The sequence below is a fragment of the Teleopsis dalmanni genome, chromosome 2 (genome assembly GCF_002237135.1).
Source record: "Teleopsis dalmanni isolate 2A chromosome 2, ASM223713v2, whole genome shotgun sequence".
Classification (NCBI taxonomy): domain Eukaryota; kingdom Metazoa; phylum Arthropoda; class Insecta; order Diptera; family Diopsidae; genus Teleopsis; species Teleopsis dalmanni.
The window spans coordinates 225717667-225740948 of record NC_051847.1 but is presented as its reverse complement, the minus strand read 5'-3'; the positions used below and the strand labels follow the sequence as shown (position 1 = coordinate 225740948).

Sequence of the window (23282 nt, the reverse complement as noted above, 5' to 3'; positions counted from 1 at the left end):
AGCATGCTTGCCTTTACATTGCCTGCTTATCACCTAACATCACCTAACAACAGTGGTAAGCAACTACAGCAGAGCACGCTACTTGTGTTTTGGTTGTGCATGTGTTACACAGTTAGTTGGACATGTGCAATGTAGCAAGTTCACAGCTCTGTTAACGGACGCTGTAAACTTGATTTCAATTCGCTGTTAAGTGCCGTGGCCATGAACATGAACTTATTCTGTTTATTGAAATGTTGCTTTTTTCAACATAACAAACTTAAATATGATACGATGAATGTAAGCAACACATAACTGCTCTGTTAAAAAAAAATTCAAATACATTGAAATACGGTATGTGCTTTCGTTTTTTATCGTATTTTAGAATACATTTTTTTATATCAACCAATTAAAATTTGATATTTAATTTTAATCTATTGAATGAAGTTTCTAAAATTAATATCAAAATATTTATTTATTACATATTTTGTTTGGAAATTAAATTTAAAAAAAACAATTACCGTACCGTATAAGCATATAAATATGAAATAATTTAATTTGTCATTAATGTTACCAAATAATTATAAAACAAATTTAAAATAAAAAGAATTACGTTATGAATTATTTCTTCAATTTTTATTTAAATATATTAGAGATATTTTTTGTTTTCGCACTCTACATTTATTCATAACTTTTCCTAAAGCTTATTTCTCTTAATTACTTCATTATGCTCTTTTTCTATTTGCACAGCACGCTTAAAAATTAGGAAACTCAGAAAATTATATGTAAACACCAGAGCACAATATTTTTTTTTTATATATAAATTATTATTTTTCTGTATATTCTTTTAAATATTTGTACTTGTTAAGTTAAAAAAAAATATTAATATTTCATATAACAGAGATCTTTTCAAAATTAAAATTAATAATTAATTAATAAAATTAGACTTGAAAATTACAGAGTAGATTCGGTGAACGACTCTTACAATATCTTTCACTAAATAATCTGGATATCTTCTGTTTCATCTTCTTTTTTTTCTTTTTCATCTTATGTTTTTCTTTTTCATCTTTTTTTTTTCTTTTTCATCTTACTTTTTCTCCTTTTTTTTCTTTTTCTTTTTCTTCTTCTCTTTTTCCTTTTTCTTTTTCTTCTTCTTTTTTCTTCTTCTTTTTTCTTCTTCTTTTTTTCTTCTTTTTCTTCTTTTTCATCTTTTCTATTTCTTTTTCATCTTCTTTTTTACTTCTTTTCCTTTTCTTCTTCTTTTTTTTCTTTTTTTTCTTCATGTTTTTTTCTTTTTTACTTTTCTTTTTATTCTTCCTCTACTTCTTCTTCCTTTCCTCATTCCTATTATTTTTCTTCGTCTTCTTCTTTTTCTTCCTCCTTCTCATCTTTCTCTTCTTTCTCTTTTTCTTTTCACTCTTCTTCTTTTTCTTTCTTGGCCATTATAAACATAAATCATTCTTGGCAGGGTTCAGTGACCTCAGTCAACTAGTTCAATCAGAGATTTGCTATCGCCAGACATCCTCTACCGCGTTTTCCATCAGCGGATAACTGTTACAAACCTTTCTAGACGGAAAGCTGAATTTCATGCTAATACCATGATCCTTAATCTGTATATACGATGTAATAGGCATACAGTTGAAGTTTTGTGAACTTAGAGAGAATGGGTTTTGCCATAACTTATGGATACCCTCAATAGATTAGTTCCGTGTTAATAAAACGGAAGCTACGCGACTTGCCGTATAATCATTTTAATATTATCTATGATTTAAAATCTTATATTATGCTAAATCTGTTGTTCACAGAATTCTGCTAAGCAATGTCAACAATTGAATCTCGTTGAAATGTTTAATATTTCGTGTTTTATGTCAAATACTTTTTTAAATTCAGTGTTTTTTATACTTTTATCTGTTTCATAAATTCAGATTAGTTCCAAAAGGATTCTTCAGACTACTAATTAAGTTGTGCTCTGTAATAAATTGACCCCGTATCGAACTGCACATTGTTGTAAGAGGTTAAGCAATACCCAACACCAAGTGCCTATAACATAGCTAATCCTTAACAATATGCTCGTTTTTACTGAGATCATAATACCTATATTATTTAGTTTTAAATGATGAATTACGGTACGATTTGTTGTTTTTTTTTTGTATTGATTGTGGTCATATAACCGCTACAACCTAATTTTTATTTATTTGTAAAGAAAGAAGTTTGTAAAGAAGTGTTTAATTAATTTTATGAATATCTTAAGACGGATTAGAACCATTCGACATAATCACACATATCTGCTGTGATTAATTGATTGGCTTGGGACGGTACTCACGCACTCCCTTGGTTTATGGTAACTTTTTGTCACAACGTTCAATATGTCAATTAATCAGTTTGTGCTAAAATGTGCTAAAATTCGTCTCGGCTGTTTATTCTAGTCAACTTCAATTTATAAAATATATGAAATTCAAAGATAACCGCTAAAACATTCTTCGCTTGCTAAGCGTTTGACCAATTTTGCATTGTTGGACCGATTTTGCGTTGTTGGAGTTAATGAGTCAGTGAGCAGAAAACAAACTTTAATAGGGCGAGGCTGTAAATATTTTGTGTCTTTGACTTCCTATAAAGTTTGATTGATTTATTGTTTTATATTTCGATATGTTAATTTTGAAAATATTGATTTTAAATTTTCTACTGCTGACAATAGTTTAATAATTAGTGCCGCTGCCCAGTGAATAAAGCTATCAAATTTCACTTTTTCACTCTTTTATGTAGCAAAAGACTATTATAGTTTAACATCAATATAAGTATTATTTATAAGAAAAGTGCAGTTAAATTTTAAGTATTGTGAAAATGTTAGTATTAGAAGCAAAATTGGGACGGGTTCCCATAGCATCGATATGCTTTGTAGAATTGCTGGAAGATGTACAATAAATATTTTAACTTAGGTTTTTTTATTGCTAATTGGACGGACAAATCTTGAACACAACAACCTCACTCTTTTTTGATTAATTTATTCCAATTGGTATCAAACAGTACATGTATTCTTTATTGTGGTTGAACGGTCATAGTTAACTTCAATAGATCAGTATGACACACGATGTATTTGTAGACAGTACTAATCTGTACACCTTTGTATATATATTTTAAAGATATATATAACATATATCGTAAAGATCCTAAAAACTGGTTTCATTGTACAAAGCAAATATCAATGCGCTTATATCTAAAAGCGGTCAGATACTTTAGCATACTTATGGTGGGACGTTGAGACAGCGCACCGTTCAACAAGTGGCCCCACTAAAGTGAAGGATTATCATCACCATCACCAACCTAATGGTGTCTTCCTCCTACTTGCTAGTGCTGGACATTGGCACAATATATATACCACTGTCTTCTTTTTTTCTCGACATAATCTGGAAGTGTCTTCCTCAGCAAGAGTTATCTTTTTGAGGTGATACTTGAAGTTGCCATGTCCAGTAATTAGTGAGGTCAGCCTGAACTTGCTTTACAAGTTCATCTGCCTTCTCGTTTTGCTCAATACCGATGTGTCCCTTAACCCACACGATCGTTACCTCAGTTCCATAAGCACATTCCATGAGCTTGGTTACACATTCTTGAACTAAGCTGTTAGCTACGTATGTCAGAATCTTTTTCTGATACACCTGACAATCCAATAGGTGATCCAGAGCATGTGAGACCGCCATAACTTTCGCCTGATAGACGGAGACATATATTCCTAGATGTAAAGTGCACGTTAGATTTACCTCTTTCGAGTAAACCCCAGCACTAACTCTGCCATCCATCAAGGAGCCATCGGTAAAGATGCAGATGTCATTCCTTTGACATTCATTATGTAGAAGGCCGTCTACTATCAGTGTTCCATAGGACACTTCTGTCTGATAAGCTCTCTTCATAGTCTCCAATGGCATCTGCGTTTCCTTGACCGCGGTCTTGGAGAGGTATACTTTAGCATAGTTAATGTGTTGTAACGCTATAAAAGCGTTACTGTCTTGCGTGGATATTTTAGAAATTAAACGGTTTCTCAGTTGTCTTGAAAAATGTAATCGAACTCTTGCTACAATCGAAAGCATAATAGAATTTATGATGTGTTGATAGTTTAATTTATATAAATTTTTTTACAGATATATGTATATGAGTGTACATATCTATATTTATAAAATAATAACTGCACAATGATTTTACAGTGTTAGATTTGCAATTAAAGAAATTATATTGCATCATGAAAATTACAACATACGGAAAATTGTAGGCAGTAGACTATGTTGTACATACTTTTTAATAATTTTTGAATTTTGCTGCATATAATATCTTTTCTTTGTTAATTTAACTAATCAATTAATTTCTGTCCATAACATTCAAAACGGTTAATAAGTTAATTAAAATTCCAACTAATATTCATTCTGATTGTCTGCCATAAAATGATTTTCATTAAAAATACTGCATCCACAACATATTGAGAGTCCGAAATTTAGGTCACAGTTCCTGCTCAAAGCCTCAAATATTGCATCAACTTAATACAAATTTTTATATGACCAATAAATTTGAAGCATAGTTAATTGCTCTTACATTTTAACAACCGTTTTTCCCACAAACTCAGCCATTAAATGGTGCCACCTCGCGGGCAATACAAATTCTATTCGAAGTGTATGCAAAATTCCGCACACTTCAACGGCAAGAAAGAGCCATATATTAGCTAATTGCACAATATTTAATGCTGAGGAATTACCCGCGGCTAGCAAAACTCACTGATAATGAAAAATTGCATATTGATTTGGCATTAAAATCGACAAATATGCGATTTTACGCCGCAGGGCTTATATGAATGTGCGCCGTGAGTAACTCAAACTCAAGACAATTTGAAGTGTGGCAGACCGTCGAAAATCAGCACACTTATGATTTAGAAACTCAGATACTTTTAATCAGTGTCAATAGGCAAATTGTGGACGCTGCTGTTATATATAATATCGATCTTGCTTCCACGTAGCGGCTCGTCCGCTCACCCGCTAACCCAAAAACATGCAAATCTATGTTCGGCTCGTTCTAATGGATTGCATAAACAAACTTTTTGCTTTGAGTGTTTGCATTAAAAATTACAATAAATTTGTTTTCTATTTACTAAAATTTATTTTATATTAGAAAATGATAAGAAAAAATTATTTTATTGCTTTTTAGGTCAGTTGAGAAGTGAAGTCAATGTGCTTCACGGACTTCTGATTTTTTTCCATTACATTAACATGTTTTGCTCTTAAGATTTTTAGGTTGGACCATTTAAGTATCTCATTTATTATTTTGGCACAATCCAACAATCCATATTCATATGTAGATAGGTCTACTTCCATTGTTATTGCTTAATGGACTACTGTAAAGTTACTTATATAATTAAAAGCCAGTAGCCATGATCTGCTAAAAATATAAAAAAAACCTGAGAAAGAACAATACGAAATTAATGGAGAAGTGTTGATTAATTTCTAGTGGTATTTCGTGGGTGTGATTTCGCCATTGCTTCAAGAAATGATTCATACATACAAATATCATTTTTTCTTCTAGTTTTGAGAATTTAATTTGCAGAGAAGGTATAAAAGGTTGGCAAATAGACGTAGATGACGAATAGGAACAGCCAACTCATTAGTATACCATTCACGGGTATATTAACTTAGCTACTCAAGTTAAGTTTGTTTCTTCTTTAAATTATTTTTAATTAAATTAATACAAAACACAAAGTATACGTTTCCAGCTTAAAGTCTTGTATTCATTTTCGAGAAATATAATTTCATTGCTATATGATTTGATTTATATGGAAAATCATAAGTTACTTGTACTTTCTGCGAGTTTTTTCTTTCCAACCAGCATTAGATAATACATATATTGAAGTTGTTGAAAAATTCTTGCAGTGAATGTTTTAGTCATTGAAATTGAAGTTCCATCAAAAGTTACAGAATTATTTCAATTTTAAAACTATTCAATATGGGACAACAAATGATTCCCAAAGCCAGTCTTATATATGTAGTTACCTTTTCTTAATATATATAAAGTAGGGAACTTACTGTGCGACTAAAGCATATATAATAATAATTATAATTATCCTCTGTATAATCATAATCAATACTACTATTATTCCGTCAATTAGGGATCAAGTGGTTCCTCACATATGTGCAAATATTCTGTGACCTTAGTTATGTGACTGTCTCAATATCACTAAGCGCTTTTGAGCAGCCATTGACTTCTGACATTCAGGTGATCTTATTTAAACAATACTTGGTAATTTTCTACCACTTTCCCGTTGTTTTAACTGATTTTAATTAAGCTCTGCAATATACTTTGTTAGCTCAAATTTTCTGTGAATAGTAACGGACTTACTCCTAAGTAACAAAAAGTATGCGCTATTCCCTTCCCACTGCAAAATTCTTACATACTTTTTCCCAATATAATTAATTTTACCATATCGTCGTTTTAGATTTTATTTAATAAATTAATAATTATTTCAATTGGTTTTTGAGATAATTGCAATTGCTTTTCTCTGCTTTTCTCTATTAATGATAAATTTCTCATTAAATGTACTTTATTACTTTTTAATACTTTGGAAATGCCTACAAAAAGGAAGCATGAAACCTAAGCATCAAAAATGGTATTTTCTTTTAAATTTCATTTTTTGTTTTTTTTTTTTTTGATTCTGAGATAAAAATCAAATTTCTCAATAAACACTTTCCAAAACTGTTGCAGTTGTTAGTTTCCTGGCCGGCATAGCTTACGTATGGAGTTATAGTGCCACATTTGGCTGCAGCAGCGTTTCAAAGGTTTAGCCAGCTGCAGCGCTGCAGCGCTGCTCCGCTGGACAAACATGCTCCACGTGAAATCTATGGAATTAACATTTTTTGCGTTTCCTCTACAGCTTTTGCCACGCAACTCAACTGCATTTAGGCATCGCCATTACCTACATTCCGATCAATTATCTTGCAGTCAAACACTTTTTTAACTTCTCCCAACCACAGACAAAACTATTCGTAATCATGCGAAACGTTCAAATCTTATAAATCTTTCATATAAATAATTGCCGATACGGAAGACGCAATACGGAGAGAGAACGGCAGTTAATTGTATGCGGGTTGCGGCAGTCTCAATTGATGCTGCGGTTGGAGAGCAACGGTATATTCGCACTTTATTAATATTTAATGTATCTTTAATATACATTTACTGCTTGAACACCACTCGTACGAGTATGTATTAAAAAGCGATCATAAATATATTTTATTTATTCGTTCCTGCAAACACCTTTCAGCGTTTTACACTTGCTTTGCGCTTGAAGATCCATAACAAAAGCAGGTATGATTGCAGCAACCTGCTCTTTTCTATTTTTCTGTTGGCTTATATTCCTGACTAGTGTTCATTTTGATAGACGTGTGCTTTGAGTGATGCGAAGAAAAATTTTATGGATTTGTCCTAGATGTAGGGCTTAAGCGAATAAAGCCAGTGTATTCCACTGCGCACTGTACGTCGACTGTGGCAGGTAGTTTCCTGCTTCTAAACCGAACCATAGCCAGAAAAGTGTGCTTTTGACACTTTTATGCATCGTATTTCATGTGAATCTTTGAATCCGTTGTTTAGCTCAGTGAGCAGTGAGTTGGAAAAAGGATATTGAGTATTTAAATGCGTTTCGAATGGTTTTACAGTTAGAAACTTAACACAACGTTTAGAACAGAGAACACATACACACGTTCTCCTTTTGTGTGTATGCAGTGCAGTCCATGCGTAGCAAATTCGTTCTCACATTTGCATATAAAAAAAGCTAATTTTATGCTTTCTATGTCATATTTTGAATTTTTCCATAGACGCCAATGACTGGGGATACGTCCAATGACTGGGGATATATGTATAATGAAGGTTTACACGCCCACAACTATTCTGTGCAGATTTTAATTTTCCGCTCTTAAGTGTAAATCAATTTCTGTGCAAATAACACTTTGCCACAGCGAAACAGAAGATAAAAGCCAATATTTCAATTTAATGTTTAAAACAATGAGTTTAGATACTGAAGTATAATATTTTAAAACAATTTTAAGTAAATAAAATAATCCCACGTCGTGAAGAGGTTAAAGTTTTGACTTGACTTCGACTTCGACTCCGACTCCGACTCCAACTACGACTTTGACTCTGACTCTGACTCCGTGGCAATTTTCGCAAAGTATTTATTTTCGTTTGGTTATAAATTCCAAAACTGTTAAAGTAAACACTTCTAAGCTATACTTCTCAGTCTTAATTGGCTCTCGTTGATGCTTAAATGTGGCTTAACCGCTATGAAAATCACCGCTCAATTATGCGCAAGCTCAGCTTATTAATTATGCCAGCCTTTCGATTTAAGTGCTTTGATAAAGCAACGTGACTTCCATATGTGCACTTAAACGTATTTGAAGTTATCCTAATGAGTGAAAAGTTATGCTTTAATTGGCATAAGCCAAAATTATGTAAATAATTTCACGAAAGAATTTTTATTTTCTCTCATCGTTTTTGCTAGTATGCAGCAAAAATTGTGGAATCCCCAAATAAATAAAATCCAACAAAAAAAAAACCAAAATGAAGTTTAACCGTTTCCCACGAGCGCCTGAAGTCATTAAATTTTAATTTCGTATATTTGGGTTTGTTTTGCTTTTAAGTAAGCAATCATCCAAATTACAATGTGAAAACGGCTATAAATTTAAACATTACATTTTTAATATTATTTAGAACCCTACTGAATACTCTCAAACTGCATTATTTAAAAAACCTGAACGTCAGGTCGATCCGCTATGCAAATAACAGTGAGCCTTTTATCGAGGCGGTTCCTCTTTGCTCACACGAGTTAGGTCACAGCTCAATTCAATCTGCCAGTACTTTTTCTCATTTCAAGGTACGAAGGTACCTTGAGCGCAAATAAAGCTCAGAGTATGCTTAATCTCAAATTATGGAATATGAATAAAAAGTTTAATAGGTCACCCGTTCCAATCCATGTTATGATCAGCATAGGCTAAGTCTACTTAGCAGTCATATACCATAAAATTTGCCACAAAATTTTGTACGAATAAACTCCTCTTCGGTCTCAGTAGCTGTGTGTTCCGCACATTTTTCTTGTCAGTATAGATCGCGATAACTCGTGTTGTGTTTCTGGAATCTCCGACTCTTAAACGTGAACATTACTAAGATCATGTTCGTATAAAGTATGAGTTCGGAGGTTATAGCAAGTTTCTTAGATGTAAGGAATCTGTCGACTTTCAGCAACTGTTGTGTACTACCTTATCTTCATTATTATCAGCCAGTCCCATTAACCCTATAGAGTTAAATGAGTACACTAATTGAAATTTATGCCCTTGTACACTGTTTATTTAAAAAACTTTGGTTGTTTTTAACACAGACTTCGACTTTTTTAAATAAATCTCAATTCCTTAGTCCCTCAGTCCCTGTCGCTATATTCGATATATGTATTCAATATGTTGTATTTATCAAGTCTATATTTTCTATGTTTTTGATTGCGTTATAAATATTTCAGTAAGATTTCGTACTCTATTCTATATCCAAAATCTAAGCATTAATTAACATTATTACCCACTTATAATAATAGTCATTTTTATTTTAAATTTTCAGCATACTCTCACCGGTCACAGTGGAAAAGTAATGGCTGCCAAATATTTACAGGAACCAGTAAAAGTAGTTACTGGTAGTCATGATCGCACTTTGAAAATCTGGGATCTGCGTAGTATAGCATGCATTGAGACAAAATTCGCTGGTTCAAGTTGTAATGATCTTGTAACCACCGATAGCCTAGGCTCGACTATTATAAGCGGACATTATGATAAAAAAATACGATTTTGGGATATACGCACCGAAAAGCTAGCAGACGATATTTTGATGCCAGCAAGAATTACTTCGTTAGATTTGTCAAAAGGTAATTTTGAAGACGCATATACTTAATAGATTATATTTAACAATTTCATATTTTTGTGCGTTATAGATTTTAATTACCTCATTTGTTCCATCAGAGATGATACAATACAACTTTTCGATTTACGCAAAAATCAAGTGATTACAACATTTTCGTAAGAATTTCTTTCTATAGAGCAAGTTACTTAACATTTAAATATATATGTATCTGCTTACCAATTTTCTAGCCATGAAAACTTTAAACTAAGCTGTGATCTAGCCAGAGCCTCATTTAATAGCGGCGGTACGAAAATTGCTTGCGGTTCAGCCGATGGCTTAATTTATATATGGAATATAAGTGGACACTTGGAGGCCACACTTAAGGGTCATACGTACGTAGCTATCTTATTGAATGTTGTTTTAGACTTCAGTTGAGACTTATTAACTTTCAATATGGGTGGCATATGTTATACAAACATTTTTGCATTATTAATTTATATTTTTTGTTTCTTTTCTGCATGCTTATATCTCTCAGTTACACGCATAACAAACACACAAGCTCACACATTATCTGTCTATCTTTTTTCGTTCTTTTTTGCTTTCTCTTTCTTTCATATACAAATAACTGCTGATCATAAAAGTTCTGGTTACGGTTTTTTCCACAGTACTGCCGTGAATGCGGTCAGCTGGAGCACCAATTTCAATGCGATCGCTTCTGTCGGTAAAGGAAAGAAATGTATTATATACACGGAATCGTAGCCGAGTGTTGCAATAGCAAATTCCGAGTACATTGCATGCTGAAAGAATGAGTGCAGATATTGCTTCTAAGAAGAACTACAATGAACAAATGTTGGGAGTCGCTGCATCTAATATTTCAGTGTAGATTTTACTAAAAATAAACAGAGATAAAATTTATTTTAATTTAAAATTCTATTGCTGACATTTTAAAGTATTGCAGGATCACTCTAACAAAAAAAAAATATATATATATTTATACTTAAAAACTTGAAATGTTTTGTTTGAAATTATTTTATTGATTCTATAAGTTTTTTAATATACATATATGATTATTATTTTTATTATTATTATTATTATTACTAGTTCTTACTGTCATGAACTAACGTTAATGCAATATGTAAAGTGTATATGTCTTCTATTTGTTTTAAATATTATAACAATCTAAATTTATATATATAGAATAATATTGTTGAAATTTAAACAATTGATGAAATAATAGAGATTTTGTATATTTATTGTATTTTTTTATTATATATAAAAAAGCGACAAGCATCACATTTTATAACATCCTTTTTAAATATATTAGTATAAGCAAAATTGTTGTTTTGTAAGCCATATGAATAAGCGTTTATAGTCCAATATAATTTACACATACTATACTATATTTATAACAAATGAGTTTTAGATACAATATAACGAATACTTTATTAATAAGCTTATATAAAGAATCATACGAAAAAATATATTAATTGTGTTGTAATTACTTTGTTAAATTACAAGTGAACAGTTTTTAAATGAATTTCGCAAAATTGATATTTTATGCTTTCGTTGGCGCAGTTCGACACAAATTGCCATTACGAATATATTTGGTTGTTAGCTCTTGGCAAATAATTTGGTATGTCATTAGCTATGCTTGAAATTCAATTTTCATGTTGATTATTTAGATAATTTTTAAAAGCATCGAAAGAATCAATTAAGCATGACCACGAAAATACTTGCTGGCAACTACGATTTAATAATGTAACCTCTAAGAACTGCAAGACACACTCGTTAGCTTTTGCAAATAAAAATCAATAATAAAACCAGCCAAAACTAATTTTAGTGAAGTATTCTTTTTATAATCTATATGATTGTTTGGTTCACAATTACCTTTCTCTCTTTTTCTTGTTTTAATTATATTAGTGCTATGTCTTCCTCCTGGAACACATCAGGCTATCCTCCTGTTTAATTTAGTTTAATGTAATCACCCTATTTTTATTTTCTATTTTTTATTTTTAACCTCCAATCCGTAATTACTGCTAACTACTTACAAGTCATTTAAGAAAGAACCTAATAGAAGAAGATTAGTTAATTTTACAACCACTTTAATAATTTTCTTAATTCTAAAAGAAAATTAGTTAAGCTTTAGGTTTTTTTTTATACATTTTATACTAAAATCTAATAGAATTTTGGATTTTAGAACAGTTAAATTTAAGTAAGTAACTTTTTAATATTCGAAATTTATATACCAAAATATTATTTTATTTTTACGTTGTTTTTAATATTTTTAATTAAAAATGGGACATTAAGAATTATGAATATTAACGTCAAGAATTATATAGTAGATAGGTGGATCGATTTCCTAATCATTGTGCGCAGATATATTTTTCTAGGTCAAAGTTAATAATCCATATACATATTCATAATTATTTCCCACTCCTCATTTAGAATATAATCCCTCACCTTTGTTTGCAGTGAAAAATCGCTGAATAATTACATTTATAAATTAAACATACTCTTTCATACATACTCTTTCTAAACATAACTAACATTCTTGATAAGAGTATAAATGCATGAATTTAGTTTTCATATTAGAGCATTTTGTTGTGAATGATATGCATTTGTTATTCAATTACTAGAATAAAATTATACAAGACTAAGCTCATTTTAATCTATGTATTTTCGCGCGTAGGTAGTTAAAAATATGCATTTTCACTGCCAAAGTCATAAATATTAAAACTACAACAGTGAAATATGTGGCCAGATACTGTCCGCATGTTAATTTCTAGATTTAGGCTTAGATTTGATAGTATTATCTTCCGCCTGTGCATTCGCATTGGTTTAGCTTAGCCAGCAACAGCAAAAATATATTAGCTTCGTGATCTAAATTCGTTAACAGATTAAACCTACTTAACTTCGCAATGGATGAAAGCATTTTTGGAACAGAAAACTTTAACTAAAAATATTGTTCGTAGGATTTGAGGTTTATACACTATTACGATTATGAGTTTAAATTTTGAATGAAAATGTTTAGGTATTTATCAAGAGAGAAGTACGTATGGTGAATTAATAAATTTCTAAACAAATAATAATTAATAAATATTTAATAAAATATTACTTTACTCTACTCTACAGTGCTATAAGTAACATGAAGTAATATTTCTTAAAGTAAAGTAAGCAATCACGAAATGAAAGTTGCTCAGTTGGATTTTTAAATAACAAATGCTTTTTATACATAATAAAAAATATATTTATGCACTATTCCATGTAATTTCATTACATCTTTCTGTTGGCCAGAAAGATAGCTAAGCGATAAAAGTGCTTAGCTATCCGCGCAGCGCCCTAAGCTGGCTGACCTCATTGATGACGGGACATGGAAGTTATCAAAAAGATAACTCTTGCAGAGGAAGACACTTGCAGACTATGTCTAAAAGCTATATAGGAGGACAGCGGTGCAATTATTGTACCAGCACTGGCAAGCAGGAGGAAGACTGTCTTAAGACAACATTAGGTTGGTGATAACTTGGCTGGTAATCTCAAGCTAAATGAGCTGCTTGCATTAACAAGCGATGTGGTTTGCGAACGAAAGTCACTTTAGCTTTAACTCAATAACTCGTGGTCTACTTCGGCTAATCCTTCACTTCAGTGGGTCCACTTATTGAACGGTGCGCTGTTCCAACGTCCCACAATATGTATATACTTCGACCTAATAATCATATAAAGATGAATCTTTTATCAATACTACTACTAATCGATGCTAATTGTAAAGGTCCGAATACTAAGCATGTTATAAGTTTTAGATTGCACAGTAAAATACATGTTTAAAGATATACGAGTATCTAAGAGAACATAAGAAAAAGAATCGAAAAGGCTTGTAAAACTCAACAGGAGACAAAAATTGAATTAGACCTGAGTTAAACATTGTTGCGGTCTGGGAAATTTATATATAAACTCAGTCTTAACCAAAATTAATGTTTTAAGAACTAACTACGAGGTGACATATTTTAACAACTTGCTATGAGTATTGTATTATTTTCTACTTACAATAATATGTAAAGATATTAATTTCAAACTTGGAACAATAAAAGTTAAAAAGAAATGAGAATATATTCAGCATTTGCATTTACGATAATAAGCCGCAGTAACACTTTCTTCTTGCGTCTTTCGTGTACTTCAACTAGAATCATGCAACTAATTTCACAAATTAATTGCCCGGATTATTTGCATACATTTAAGTGTTAAGCCATAAGATGGTTCAATTAATATACCAGACATGCTCAAGTCCATATCCACGAACATTGGTGAAATTTAAATGCAACTGTCGCTGGAGTTGCAGAGCTTGAAGAAATATGAAGCTGCCGTATTCTCACAACGTGATCTGCATTTAAAAGGAAAAAGAAGTTTTGAGAAATGTCCGCTGTCGCATAAAATATCGAGTACAACCATGAAAACCACTTGCCTTAGTTTTGATGACGGAAATACTCCACCCAAAGTAATTACGCAAAACCAGTAGTGTCGTTCAAGTAATGATTGTGCCAATGAACATTTTGGCAGTGATAACTTCACATTTCTATTGAACGCAGTGGGAAGTGGAAATATGAAGTCATTAAAAAGTGCAAAGTGAAATTTATGATTTCTTAAAGAATTTTGGATAACTCTTCATTTTGTATGTAATTCAGAAAGGACTTGTAGTGCTTATATTATAAGAAAAAATTTCTTTTTGTTTTGTTGTTTTATTTTATTTAACCCAAACTGAATATAAGTCACAAAGTGTACCATATATGTCAGTATGCTCAAAATGAAGATAATTTCAAAAATACTAATAACAACATATATGATCAAAAGTATTCTTCTTTTTCATTACATAGCTACATACTCACTCTGTCATACATTAAAATAATACGCCAATTTAGAGACTTCAGCCTTTGTTATTAGTAAAAAATTAATCGTTACCAGCTTGATACTCTTCCATAGCTACACGATCAAACCTCTAGCAAGACTACAGAACGAAGGTTAATCGAACAGCAGAGGGAATGCAACTGGAATCTTAAAATGACCTAAAATGCTGGCTTTCAAAGTACATGAAATTCAAACTCAACCGAGTTTATGAATTCTTGGCATTGCACTTGGCTAAATATGTATCTCGTTAAAATAGTTGATTTAAGTTAAAATAAACTAAGAAAGCTTCATATATTTCCTTATAAAAATGAATATGTTTCTTTTTTTAGGAATTCTGCCAATGTCTTGATCATTGTCCAGATTTTGCTTAATTACGAGCCATAAGCGTGCGATTAGTTTGAACTGCTGAGCTGAGTTTCATTCTCAAAAAATGTAAGATGATTCACACGTGTAGCGTGATCGCGGGTTAACCTTAGGGATCAAATCACCTATAAAGCTCCCACCTGATTTTGTTTTTTGAGTCATTAAAGGTGTTAGGTCAGAAGCAGCTGTTAAGTTAAGCTCAGCATATGTAAGACAAATAATTTTTAACATGAATTTTATATTTTTACAAGTAGAACTCATTAATTAAGTAATAAATTATTAAATTTCATTCAGTAACTTCAGAGTTATAAATTGAAGTTATTATAAAATTGATTTAAAAATAACTCAACTTAACGTCATTTTCTAAATCCATCAAATCAATGTTAAAAATGTCTTCATTACAAACTGGACTCACGTTTTTCTATATACTTTTGTATTTCAATAAAATACAATTATAATTCAAATTACATCATTTGCAAAGCAAACGCATTCACTTCGTTCATGCATGCATGTAATACTCAACGTAGCTCAACATCAAAGCCAAAATTAAAAATATATACATTTATAACATAATTATCTAGCATGTTATCTATATATATGTTAGAATATAATATAATAGCATACCATAGACTATGACTGCATTTGAGCTCTCAAAGGAGCACAGCCCTGCGAGAATCTTAGATCTTTTGTGCTAAAAATTGACATAATCCGACCAGAAAATACTTTGTCCTTCAAATGAATTTCAAAAAATTCTTGTTGAGGAGTCTTCAACAGCAGACGATGATAAGTGATTCTAGCCCAGTATTATCAGATTTTACGACAAGTGCTGCGGAAACTCAAATTCGAATCCATGAAAATATTGAATTGATTTTAAACTAAAAAAATGTAGTAGTTGTTGTTGTGATTTGAGTTAGTGCTTGTGTCTTGGGGTCTTATCCCTGCCCCACACTAAACTTTAACTATGCTAGAATCATTATCATTAGTATTTTCTCTTATATTTCAAATGATCAATTTTTTAAAGTATTGTTTTTACTGTCATTTGGAAACATAAGTAATAAATTCTTATCAACTATTAATATTTTTATATATTTGTAAAAATAAAGATTAAAATTCATGTCGCCAATATTCTGAATAAATTTAAATTTTATTTGAGTATCAAATATTACGGATCGAAATCTATGATTTGCGAAAAATTTAATTTGAAATTGGCTAAATTCGAAAATGCTGACACAGGATTTTATATTCAAGACTGATTGCAAGAGTTTAAGAACTCAGATAACGAAATATGTGCGAAGAGCTCAGAAGATAGCTAGAAACAAATTGGATGAACGACGTGCAAAACTGAAGCATTTGTTGGACACTGAAGATCAATATTATGAACGTGAATTCGCGGCTAAAGTTAAGTCGCGTATCGAAGAGGATATAAAGAGTCGGAAAGAAGTGCTCTTCAAGCTTCGAGAACATAATGCCGAAATAGAAAAAAACTTTCTGGAGCAAAAACGTGCACAGTATTTGTTGAGCACCTGTCATGAGTTGCGTGAAGCCATACGAAATCGTGACGAAATGCATATGCGAGCTGTACAGTTGCAGCAAATTGCTGATAGGAAATTGGCACTAGAGAGGGAAAAAGAGAAAAAATCAATGTTTTTTGAAATGTACCGTCAGGGAACTAACGAGCTAGCTAATACTGAGATGGAGGAAAAAGAACATGAACAGTTATTAGAGCAGAACTTAAAACAAATATGGGATTTGCAAGTGGAAAAGAAAAATAAGAGAGAAGAGCTTGAAAAGAAAATAAAACTAAAAGAAAATGCTGAAATGAAAAGATATCTCCACATAAAGGGACTAGAAAATATAGAAAGAAAAGCAGAACCGTTTGAAGGTCCTCAATATCGGCAGGATCTACTAAAAATGATAGAAGAGCGAGCAGAACAAAAAAGAATCGAAAAGGAAAATAAATTGACAGAAGAACGCGAAGTGCAATTACAATTAAGGAACCTCGCTGAGCAGGAGAAACTGATGAGTAGTGTAAATAAGCGAAAAGTTGATATGGATCGCAAGGACTTTATTAAATACAGTAAACATGTGCGCCAATTTACGGAACTCATTACTCATAAGAAAGACGAAAACTTAGATGATCTTGGACGGCTTCACTACTGTACAAAACTTAACTTGGCTGCAGAGGAACAGAAAAAATCTCTAAGAGAGAAAGAACGTTTTGATGTATTGAATCAACAGATGAAAGAGAAACGCAAACGAAAAGCGGAAGAAGACATTGAAAGAAGAGAAATTGGAAAATATGTGAACACGTTTGTGCAGTCAGAGGAAAATGCATTGCGTAAGCGAAAAGAAAGTCGCCTTAAACATAAAAAACAATTGGAGTTGCAAATTGAAGAACATAGGAAAGCTGAGGAAATGAACAAACGAGTACCGCTACCTGAAATTTTTGCAGTCACGGAACCAGAGATTTGTCAAAGGGAAGCGCATAAGTACTTAAATACTTACAATAAGTATTTACCTGTGCATCCACATTGGAAATACTTAGAAGCTTGTGCAGATAATGGAGCAGGCGATGCTCATGACTTATAAGAGATTGAAAAATTAAGAAAACCAGAAATATCCAGAATTTCAAAAATTATTGTATATTTTGAAATTTCGCGAAAAAAAATATAAAAATTCAAAATTAAAAGAAAAAATTGAAATAACATTTAAAATGTTTTCACTTTTTAAAGTAGATGAATAAAGAAAGAAGGATGAACTGTTGAAAGCAAACACCACTCTGCTTCATCATAATTCATGCTTGTCGCTTTTTCGATAAATTTCAATTTCACAACTCTATCGTACATGGAACTGATCTTTATAAAACCCTTCCAGCATATACTTTATATTGTTTCCTACCTTTTTCAGAGACATACTGCAGTATCCGATCATTGAAATAGCTTCGAATAACGTGCAACAGAGACTCCGGTCCTTTCAGTTATTTAAGAAAAAGTAGCATTTTAAGGGTAATCGTATTTACCATTAACCTTGCCCGGCGTTCATTTGTTCCTTTGTTTATTATGCATTCCAAAAGTATGCCTATTGTGTCCACCACTTATAACAGTACCAATAACAGCAACATATATATACTATATATTATATATATCCATGGATAGTGTGGTTTTGTTCGTACCGCATCCTTCAACGCAACATTGGAGGTTTCATCTGGATTTGCAAAACAGTAATTTTTTATGTTACTGGTCAAATAAATCCTAATAGGCTTGTGAGCTGTAGGGATCTTGATCTTTCACTTTCTGCATAACTGTTTTGTAGACCATAAGACACCCATGTATCTTCGTCAGCATTATCTTGTATTTGCTTACAATATCGAAACTTGCTTCGTTAAAGTTCTTTTATATACATTCATTTAATCACATTTTTGCATATTTGAAGCTCATTGAAAGTTGCGTGTTGTCTCGCTCTTCGTGCTTTCACACGAGCTCGTCGTATATCGATTATCTCACTAGAAGCTTTCCATTGCCGAGTGTCGGCATTATGCTATTGAAAATTTTTTTACATACTGTACAAGTCGTATTGAAATAGTTGATATTCAGTTGTAGCGGTTTTTACGTACCGCTTCTTGATATAGGGACTATTTTGCATTTTTCAATATTTCTGTATTTCGCTGCTTGTTAACCTTTCTTAGCGCATCGTTTGTAGAGATTCGTCCGATGCGAATCATCAAATGTTCTATGGAACATATTTAGCACGTTTTTGGCAATATAACCTCTGTCAGTCGACATGGAATCATCGTAACTGAATGTATCGATTTTGTAAGTGTAAGTACTTTTTAGAAATCTTTCGGATTGACCATTACAACCTCAACGGTGTGTTTGATTTTTCATACATTTTTGGTCATCTCAAGTTTGTTTTAATATTAGTCCTAACCTCCTCTTTGAGTTAGTCTCATTATTTTGACTGTTTTGCTTAAGGCTCCCAACTCGACACTAGTCTTAATTTGTCGTAATATATCTTTATATATATGCCTCATCATATATCTTTATTAATATCGCATACGCTTTTGGTGTAATTGGTAAATGGTTTTTCTCTTCGACTGTTATTAAGTCTTTTTTGTCAGACGGTTCAGGTGACGGTCGCAGGAAACCAGTTTAACTAACCCTTTTTTGACATTGAAAGATTGTTAGATATACTGACCTGTTGCTGTGGGGCTTACGTTGACTCTCGTATTTTTTAAGTGATAGGATCTCACTATATAATCCTTCCTTTCTAAATAAGAATACATTTTAAAAACTTAAACAATGAGTTGATCAAATATTATCAGCATATTAAAGTCTTTAATCGATGTGTATTAAATAGTGATGACTATAATTGAAGTTAACAAAATCATAGTTCATTTAAATAAATTGCTGTTATTTTGAACAAAACAAGATGATATATTTAGTCATCTTCACACTGTACAGCATATTTTGTATTTCCTGCTTTTGTTGCAATTTAAAGATACATCCATGCCCTTTTGCTGTAAGAGAAATCAAGACCTATCATTGTCTGTCTATCATTTCGGTTTACTTTCAGTGTGCATAATAAGTATATACGAGTGCAAATATAATTATAGATACTATAACGTTTTTAATTATTTTATCTATAATACAGAATTGCCGTTATGAGCAAATATCAAAGTTCATCATTCTTTATTTAATAAAATAAACTTTGAATGAAATTCGCATTAAAAATTGAACGATGGCATCTGGGTAATGTGCCATTTGTTCATTTTACCGCATTGGCAGCAGTTGTAATTACTCGAAAGGGTGTAATTTGGCTCAAACGAGTAACTCAGGGTCCCCCTGTCTAGCTATCTGGAAGCACTAAGTGATAGCTTACGCTAAGTGGCTTGGTGAGTGTCTTGAGCGCATGTTGGAAACCAATTCATTTTGTGGCATTTAGAAGATTTTCACTTGATGATAAAAGTCAAATTACAACGGAACTCAGATTTAAACTCATGGGCGGGCAGAAGACGTCGCGACGTTAATGGTGGTGAAGGTTGCAGCAATGCAAGAGCGCGAAACACATAATTCTTGACAATGCCATCTCAGCCACGAATGTACTCTCAGCTGCTAAACTCACATGTCTTGGGTTCCATGTTCTTGAATTGCATTTCATGCGAATAATTGTCAATTGTCAAGAAATTTTTAGATTAGCGGTCGTTGCCATTGTTATGAGCTGCTGACAGCGGCTCTTACTGCGGTTTCGGTGCTGGTGCCATTATTCTAATCTAATGGGAATTCAGTGTCGATTAGAATAATTTCAACGGTGGCATCTTATGTAAGTCTGGCGTAAGTGTAACAGAAGTAGTGTTTTTGTCTTAATTTCCGTGACGTGCTAAAGTGCAATATATGTATGATTTATTTAGATTTAAATTTTTTTTTCGCAAAACTAGTTTATTTAATCCAATCTCTAAGAGAAATTCAAAACGTGTAATTTCGGTAGATTCTTAAGAATTTAATATATATTCGGAAAATATTTTAGATAATTCAGTATTTGTGTTACCGATTACTTATTGTTCTTAAAGACTGACAAGATTTTTGTTCATATTTTTCTAAAATTAGAACTCTTAACTGTTAATCGTATAGAATAATAATAGACATTAATATTTGTATGAAGTATTCGATGATCAGTTCTGCTTCGACGACAATTGTATAATTCAACGCTATTAAAATATTTCTGAATAAAAGATAAATATTAAGTTTTTCTATATTTGAAAATCAAAGGAATTAGCCACGGTTAAAAATGCACTTATCAGGGTGATATCCCTTCAAATGCAGAAATCTCGGAAAACCTCAATTCGAAATTTGATTCATTCATATATTTATAAATAATGTTGGAGTTATCGATATGATAATAATATGCAGATATCCATAAATTAATCATATCGCGTCAAAGTAATGTTAAATAAAATAGATTCGTCCCTATTCCTGGTATCTTATATGGTTATCTATTGCAACTTAGTTTGAAGTACTTAATGGAAGCACTTTTTCTTCCAGTCCTTTGCTCTTGACAGATCGTAGTGGTAAGACTAAAATGTCTTATATCTGTAGGGCATAAGGTAAAAACTAAAAGTGTTCTGATTGAATTGATTCGTTTGTCTGAAGTTTTTAATACAAAGTAACTGAAATTGGCTTAATCTAAGTAATTTGTACTTAACAAAAGACAAAGAACTGTGATATGCAGTTTAGTCCTGTATGCATAATCTCATATGGTGTTAATTTTGATAAACTGTATTCTCAGATGTAGAATGAAATAGAAAAAATTGAGCGTGTTCAAATACATTAAAGAAGAAGAATCATTTAAACTTCATAATTGATCACTTCAATGAACTGGATTAGTAGTACTGAGCACGATCAGCTTCAGTTGTCAGTCGTCAGTTGTCAGTTGTCAGTTTTCTACTTGTGAAAAGTCATGCTTGAACTAATCACAAAACTGCATTATAGGATGAGTTTAAAATTAAAAGTTCATTAGAATAACCTTTTATTATTGAAAAATATAAAATATTCCATAAAATTATTATGTGCAAAGGTGTTCTGCAATCTGCAAGAGGTGCTGCTGAGGTGCTGCTGACTGTTTTGCTAATTATCGTTAGAAGTGAATTAAACTTTTAATTGCAAAAGCACTCTATATTTAATAGTTTTACCTATTAAGACTATTTAAACGATGTTCGTTGTTTCAATGCATCCACATTTGCTTGCCAATCCAGTTGCCATAGTCAAAAACAGTCTACTTGCGAATATATATTCAATCGAATGGAACAGCATTATTTAATTATAATAGGATTTAAGAGGAATATTAAGTACAAGTACTAATTTTGTGGATTAGTTTTAGGGTATTGCACCACATAAATCAAGGTGCCTCAATGCGAGTATGAGTGTGAGTATGGTCAAACGGACCAGACGACTGTGCTATTCGTAACACGGATATATGTGGCTTTTAGCACTTATTATAATAAAATATTTTAAAAGTTTTGTGGCTGTATTTGCTAATTAAAATACTGTTCATCTAAATTACAAAATTTGCTATGCTATAAACTGCAATCGTATATCGTATATCTGCTACTTGACTTTTGCGTTCCAGTATCTAAATGTTTAAAATTAAAATTAGCAGTTAGAATGTTTATGAATTTCAAATTGTGTTCCCCAGTGGTTTTTCACAGTTTTGCAGAACTGTTGATCTTCATTTGCGTTCAAATCATAAAAATACAACTGTAAATTTAATTTCTCTGCAATTGTTAATTACCAAGAGTTGATAGTTGATTTTAACGCTGCTAAGCCATCTTAATATAATTGGTTTGCTTTTCCAGCAGCTTTTCCAATTTTTTTCATCTTCCTCATATTTATATAATGTATATTGTTCGAGCGGTGGTAATATGGTGGATATTATTCACTGTGGCAGAGTTGAAGTTTATTTTATATTTTCGGTCGTCAACGTAGTGATTGCCGAGGTAATAATAGAAGTTGGCATTGGCATTGCATGTTTTGACCACATTCCATGCGAGATTACAAATGTCTATTAATCATTTCCTGCAATTTAATCAATTAGAAACGTGCATCATCAATACACTTCACGTTAGGCATGCAATCCGTAGCACACAATGTGCTCCACAGCTGCTCCGAAACTCAAATCGTAAAATACAATTACAGCTCAGCGATTTGTTGCATTTTGCCCAAAACAAGCAACAAATTTCAAAATTAATTAAAATGTTTTAACATTGTGATGTGTTCTTGCGTCTTCACAGCTTTTTCTCTATTTATTCTATTTTGACTGGTGTGTCTGTTTTGTTCTATAATTTATTGAAAAAGAATCTCTCAACTTTTTGGCTATCTATTTCGGGTCAAAGTTTACACTCCATGTAATACAAACCCACAAAGTTCCTTAGAAGTAACATGCGTGCCAACGAAGATCTCTTGACAGCCATTAATGCACCGCGATGGAGCTTATAATTTACTGCCTTCTCGTTTAATTTAATTTTATCGTCTAGTTTAATTATATTTCACTTAAATTATAAATAAATCAAGGCAACTACAAAACTACAACTACCAAAACCAATAACAATAATTTAATCAACTTTAAACATTTACATTAGCTGCTATAATTTCGTT

The 23282-nt window shown here is 31.8% G+C and overlaps 4 protein-coding genes across 5 annotated transcripts in view; 3 read left to right on the top strand and 1 right to left on the bottom strand.

Moving 5' to 3' along the window:
• The window catches only part of LOC119679929 (autophagy-related protein 16), a gene marked incomplete in the record, with an annotated part of 196052 nt that overhangs the window by 71362 nt on the left and 101408 nt on the right, over positions 1 to 23282 (bottom strand).
• LOC119679928 overlaps positions 1 to 23282 on the top strand; it is a 91382-nt gene that overhangs the window by 59735 nt on the left and 8365 nt on the right. The gene's annotated exons all lie outside the window — the stretch shown is intronic.
• On the top strand, positions 9605 to 10862 carry LOC119679935 (autophagy-related protein 16-1-like). Of its 2 annotated transcripts, none has more exons than XM_038092531.1 (4): positions 9605 to 9901; positions 9968 to 10052; positions 10125 to 10268; positions 10542 to 10862. In XM_038092531.1, the coding sequence occupies exons 1-4, from the start codon at positions 9631 to 9633 to the stop codon at positions 10633 to 10635; spliced, it is 594 nt and encodes a 197-aa protein (XP_037948459.1). In that variant the 5' UTR covers positions 9605 to 9630; the 3' UTR covers positions 10636 to 10862. The 2 variants fall into 2 exon arrangements, with proteins under 2 accessions (XP_037948459.1, XP_037948458.1); XM_038092530.1 differs by having other exon boundaries at positions 10518 to 10862.
• On the top strand, positions 16240 to 17778 carry LOC119679930 (trichohyalin-like). Its single transcript, XM_038092524.1, has one exon. The coding sequence runs from the start codon at positions 16357 to 16359 to the stop codon at positions 17722 to 17724; it is 1368 nt and encodes a 455-aa protein (XP_037948452.1). The 5' UTR covers positions 16240 to 16356; the 3' UTR covers positions 17725 to 17778.

What these genes read in the sequence shown, in the direction of transcription:
- LOC119679935 (XM_038092530.1), top strand. Translation starts at nt 9,631, where the DNA reads ATGGCTGCCAAATATTTACAGGAACCAGTAAAAGTAGTTACTGGTAGT. An exon ending in TTCGTTAGATTTGTCAAAAG is followed by an intron (nt 9,902 to 9,967) that starts GTAATTTTGAAG and finishes TGTGCGTTATAG; the next exon opens with ATTTTAATTACCTCATTTGT. An exon ending in CAAGTGATTACAACATTTTC is followed by an intron (nt 10,053 to 10,124) that starts GTAAGAATTTCT and finishes CCAATTTTCTAG; the next exon opens with CCATGAAAACTTTAAACTAA.
- LOC119679930 (XM_038092524.1), top strand. Translation starts at nt 16,357, where the DNA reads ATGCTGACACAGGATTTTATATTCAAGACTGATTGCAAGAGTTTAAGA.